Source organism: Thamnophis sirtalis, unplaced genomic scaffold, assembly GCF_051295495.1.
Source record: "Thamnophis sirtalis isolate CommonGarterSnake01/CBP01778 unplaced genomic scaffold, rThaSir2_p1.2 scaffold_6, whole genome shotgun sequence".
NCBI lineage: Eukaryota > Metazoa > Chordata > Lepidosauria > Squamata > Natricidae > Thamnophis > Thamnophis sirtalis.
Window position 1 is genome coordinate 129,359,177 of NW_028261386.1, and position 4,279 is coordinate 129,363,455.

General features: G+C 44.2%; 1 protein-coding gene across 1 annotated transcript in view; it reads left to right on the forward strand.

Moving 5' to 3' along the window:
- Positions 1-231: 231 nt before the first annotated feature.
- Positions 232-4,279, forward strand: part of DST (dystonin) — a 410,298-nt gene continuing 406,250 nt past the window's right edge. The window contains exons 1-2 of the mRNA XM_087718947.1: positions 232-413; positions 2,406-2,467. Coding sequence (XP_087575073.1) covers positions 233-413; positions 2,406-2,467 — 243 coding nt within the window. The 5' untranslated portion in view covers position 232. The remainder of the gene's footprint in view (positions 414-2,405; positions 2,468-4,279) is intronic.

The window sequence follows — 4,279 nt, forward strand, 5'->3', positions numbered from 1 at the left end:
TCCCGGCCGTCTGGAGGGGCGAGTTTTGCCCTTCGCTGCGTTATTTTCTCTCTCTCAAGCCTTCCCAGCTGTCCTTCGGGGCTGATTCCTCAGCATTTATCCTCGGGAGCTGCCTTGCATTCTCAACCTCCCCCCCAAAAACCATCATCACCTCCCGCATCCCCCCAAGCCAGCCATTTAAATCCTCCCCGGATTCCTTCCACAAGTAACCCCAGAGACCCCGCTGCAAGCCATGATCGCGGCTGCCTTCCTGGTCCTGCTGAGACCCTACAGCATCCAGTGTGCCCTCTTCCTCCTGCTGCTGCTGGCCGGCACCGTGGCCACGATTTTATTCCTCTGCTCCTGGCACCGCAAGGTCCAGAAAGGCAGGCACCCCATCAAGTCGGTCTTTGCCGGGCGCTCGAGGAGCCGAGGTGAGAAGAGAACCGCAGTTTTCGGCTTGGGGGATTTAAACGGGTGGGTGGGTGGGTGGAACATCAAAGGGAATCCCCCCCGCCCTACACACACCGCCCGGGCACCTGTCCAGGTAAGGATGGGTTTCGCCACTGCGGAGGACGGCGGTCCTAATAGCGGGGGGGGGGTGGTCCCTCCAAGAATTTGGGGAAGGGGCTGCGGAGAGGAGCCGAGATTGCGGCAGCCTCATCACCTCCACCCCAGCCTCAATTTTTTAACTGTCAGGCTGATGGTTGGGAACCCCCCTCCCCCTTTTCTCCTTGTTGCTCAAGTAACTTTCCTAATAGGGGGGGGTGTCCCTCCAAGAATTTGGGGAAGGGGCTGCGGAGAGGAGCAGAGATTGAGGCAGCCTCATCATCTCCAGCCTCAATTTTTTAACTGTCAGGCTGATGGTTGGGAACCCCCCCCCTCTCCTTTTTCTCCTTGTTGCTCAAGTAACTTTCCTAATAGCGGGGGGGGTCCCCTCCAAGAATTTGGGGAAGGGGCTGCGGAGAGGAGCCGAGATTGCGGCAGCCCCATCATCTCCACCCCAGCCTCAATTTTTTAACTGTCAGGCTGATGGTTGGGAAACCCCCCCCTCTCCTTTTTCTCCTTGTTGCTCAAGTAACTTTCCTAATAGGGGGGGTCCCTCCAAGAATTTGGGGAAGGGGCTGCGGAGAGGAGCAGAGATTGAGGCAGCCTCATCATCTCCAGCCTCAATTTTTTAACTGTCAGGCTGATGGTTGGGAAACCCCCCCCTTCCCCTTTTTCTCCTTGTCGCTCAAGTAACTTTCCTATCAACTTTGAGAAGGGGAATAGATTATGTATACATGCACGTAGTGTTTTTTTTTGGGGGGTCTTCAGCTCTGCAAAGCGCTCACTTTGATTGTAGACGTGGGAAAATGGCAAAGGGTGATTGGGAAAATTTTATTTTATTTCCCCCCCCCCCCCCAAAAAAAAATCATCATCTCCACCCCAGCCTCAATTTTTTAACTGTCAGGCTGATGGTTGGGAAACCCCCCCCCTTCCCCTTTTTCTCCTTGTTGCTCAAGTAACTTTCCTTTTTTTTTTTTTAATTTTTAAAAAAGATTTTATTGGTAAAAAGAAAATACAACATCCATAACTTGTAAAAAACAATACAACTACATTTCGAGATATTCCCATACTATCAAATCATTCTAAACATCAAAGGTTAGGTATCTTATTCCTTCCCTCCCTCTTCTCTTCCCTCATTTCTTCTTTTCCATATCCTTTTTCTTCCCTCCCCCCCCTTACATCCTTCTCCCCTGCCTTCCCTCCTTTCTTTTCTCCTTTCCTCCTTTCCTTCCCCCTCCTTTCCCTCCCTCGGTCCCCCCCTCCTTCTCACATACCTTTCCTCCTTCCCTGCCTCTTTCCCTCCTCCTTCCTTTTCTCTTAATCTCCCTCCTTTCCTCCCTCCTTCCTTCCTTCCTTTCAACTCTCCTTCTCTCTTTCTTTCCCTCCCTCTTTCCCTCTTTACTACCCTCTCCTCTTCCCTCCCTCCTTCCTCCCCCGGTTTCTTCTCTTTCTTCTCTCCTTCTTTCTTCCCACCTTCTTTCCCTTCTCTTCTTTCTCTTCCTCCTCCTTATCCTTCCCCCCTTCTTCTGCCTTTCCTGTTCCTCTCCTTTCTCCTCTCCATCCTGACTTCCCTACTATCCTCCTTTCCTCCCCTCTAACCTTTGTAAGTAACTTTCCTATCAACTTTGAGAAGAGGAAATAGATGATGTATACATGCACGTAGTGTTTTTTTTGGGGGGGGGTCTTCAGCTCTGCAAAGCGCCCACTTTGATTGTAGACGTGGGGAAATGGCAAAGGGTGATTGGGAAAATTTTTATTTTATTTTTTCCAAAAAAAAATCCGACTAATTCTATATATAGATAATGTGGATGCTGCTGCTGGTGGAATGGAGACAGATACAGTCCTGTCTTCCCCCCTCCCTTCTCTTTTCTTTCTAGATGCTGTCATGAGAACTCATCACTTTCGTTCCGAGGTAATTTATTTAGCACGCAATCTCAAGGTTAGAAAAAAAGTTTTTCTTCTTGAAATATTTACTCTTATTAAAAAAAAATGTACGTTTTAAAAAAAATGCTTGCCCCATTTTTTTTTTAAAAAAAGTTTTGCATGGAAAAATCACGATGGAAGGTTTTAATAAGCTGTTTATATGTCTACTATCCGTATAATTAAAGCAGTGTTTCTCAACCTTGGCAACTTGAAGATGTCCGGACTTTAACTCCCAGAATTCCCCAGCCAGCGAATGCTGGCTGGGGAATTCTGGGAGTTGAAGTCCGGACATCTTCAAGTTGCCAAGGTTGAGAAACACTGAATTAAAGTGTTAAATCTTAACCTTTCTATTCCTGTAAACTGTTTTAATTTAGAGGTTTAGGTTTATTCGATTTATATGCCGCCCTTCTCCCAAGGACTCAGGGCAGCGTACAACATGAAAAGAAACATATAATACAAAAGTTAAGAAGAAATTAAACAGGATATTCCCAAACCCAATTAAAATTGACAATGACACATTTTTTTAAAAAGAATTAAAATTAACAGTAATCAATAATTTGATTTGTTTTGTTCAGGCCAGGCTGCCTTGCTTACAGGGCTATTAAATAGGTTCAACAATTCATCTGAGACAGAAAGAGGGGTGGTTTGATATTGCCATAGTTCAGCCTCTGATTGTCACTGTGCCAGCGACACCGTTTCTAATGTTATTTGTGCTTTTCATCAAGGAAATCGGCATCTTTCTAAAATTAAAAACTCTGCAGGAATAGGGACCTTCAATTTTTCCCCCCCACTATTATAAAATGAAGTACTTCTGAGCTTTCCAGTTAAAGTTCAAATCTCAGAAAATTGATTGCTTTGTCTATAGGAGGAGAGGGAAACACAATATATTCCACAAATTGACTTTAATGTTCAGGCATTATAAGGCATTTCAACTGGGAAGAGTATGAATTTCAAACAGCCAGACATTTCTGGCTTTCTGCAATAGATTGAGGAAATGCAGCCCATCTAATTTTCACAGCCATTCAAGGTTACTTGGTGCTTCTGACATTTAATACTTTTTTTCCCAGGGAACATGTTTGTTTTAATCTTGCTTTTATACGTTAACGAATCCTTTCAAAGCAGTTTGTTGGGAATTCTGTCCCAGAGGGAGATCTTTGTAGAACTTGGCCTTTCTTTCAGGTTAGCATTCAAGAACAATTGCTTCTCTATTAAAATAGTAGTTTAAAATCCCACTGGAAAATCAAAACTCTAATCAACTTTTTTTTTTCCATTATGAAGTGATTGATGTACGTAAGCTTCAAACACAAAATTGGAGCGCGAGAGTCCTTTTATTAACATTTCCAATTCATATATCAATAGCCAGTTAAACTAGAAAATATTGCTATTGCCATGCCTTTATGAAGCCTAGCCTTATGCGTGGGTTAAAGTTTGCTCCTATATAAATAAATCCCCTTTTGTGGGATAGTCTTAATTAGATTTACTCTAAAGTCAGAGCTTCCCATTTCTATGGGATTTACTAGGATTCACAAAACTGGAAGCGGGTAGGATGGATCATGGGGCAAATCCACATGATTGTTTCCTTATGGAATGACAGAATCCCTTTGAGATCCCCCAGTTTAATGCATGCAGAACAAATTCCTTTCATGTTTGTAATAAACTATCTAGAAGATGAGCAACACTGTTTTGTCCCATGCTTCTGCCCAACAAAATGGTGGTAAAGTTTGGTGGCGAATTGCTAAGGACCAGCAGTGCAGTTTCCTATTCACTGCAGTCCTTAGCCATTGAAAATGTTGTTTAAAATGCAGTATAAGTGATCCTCCTCTTTCGC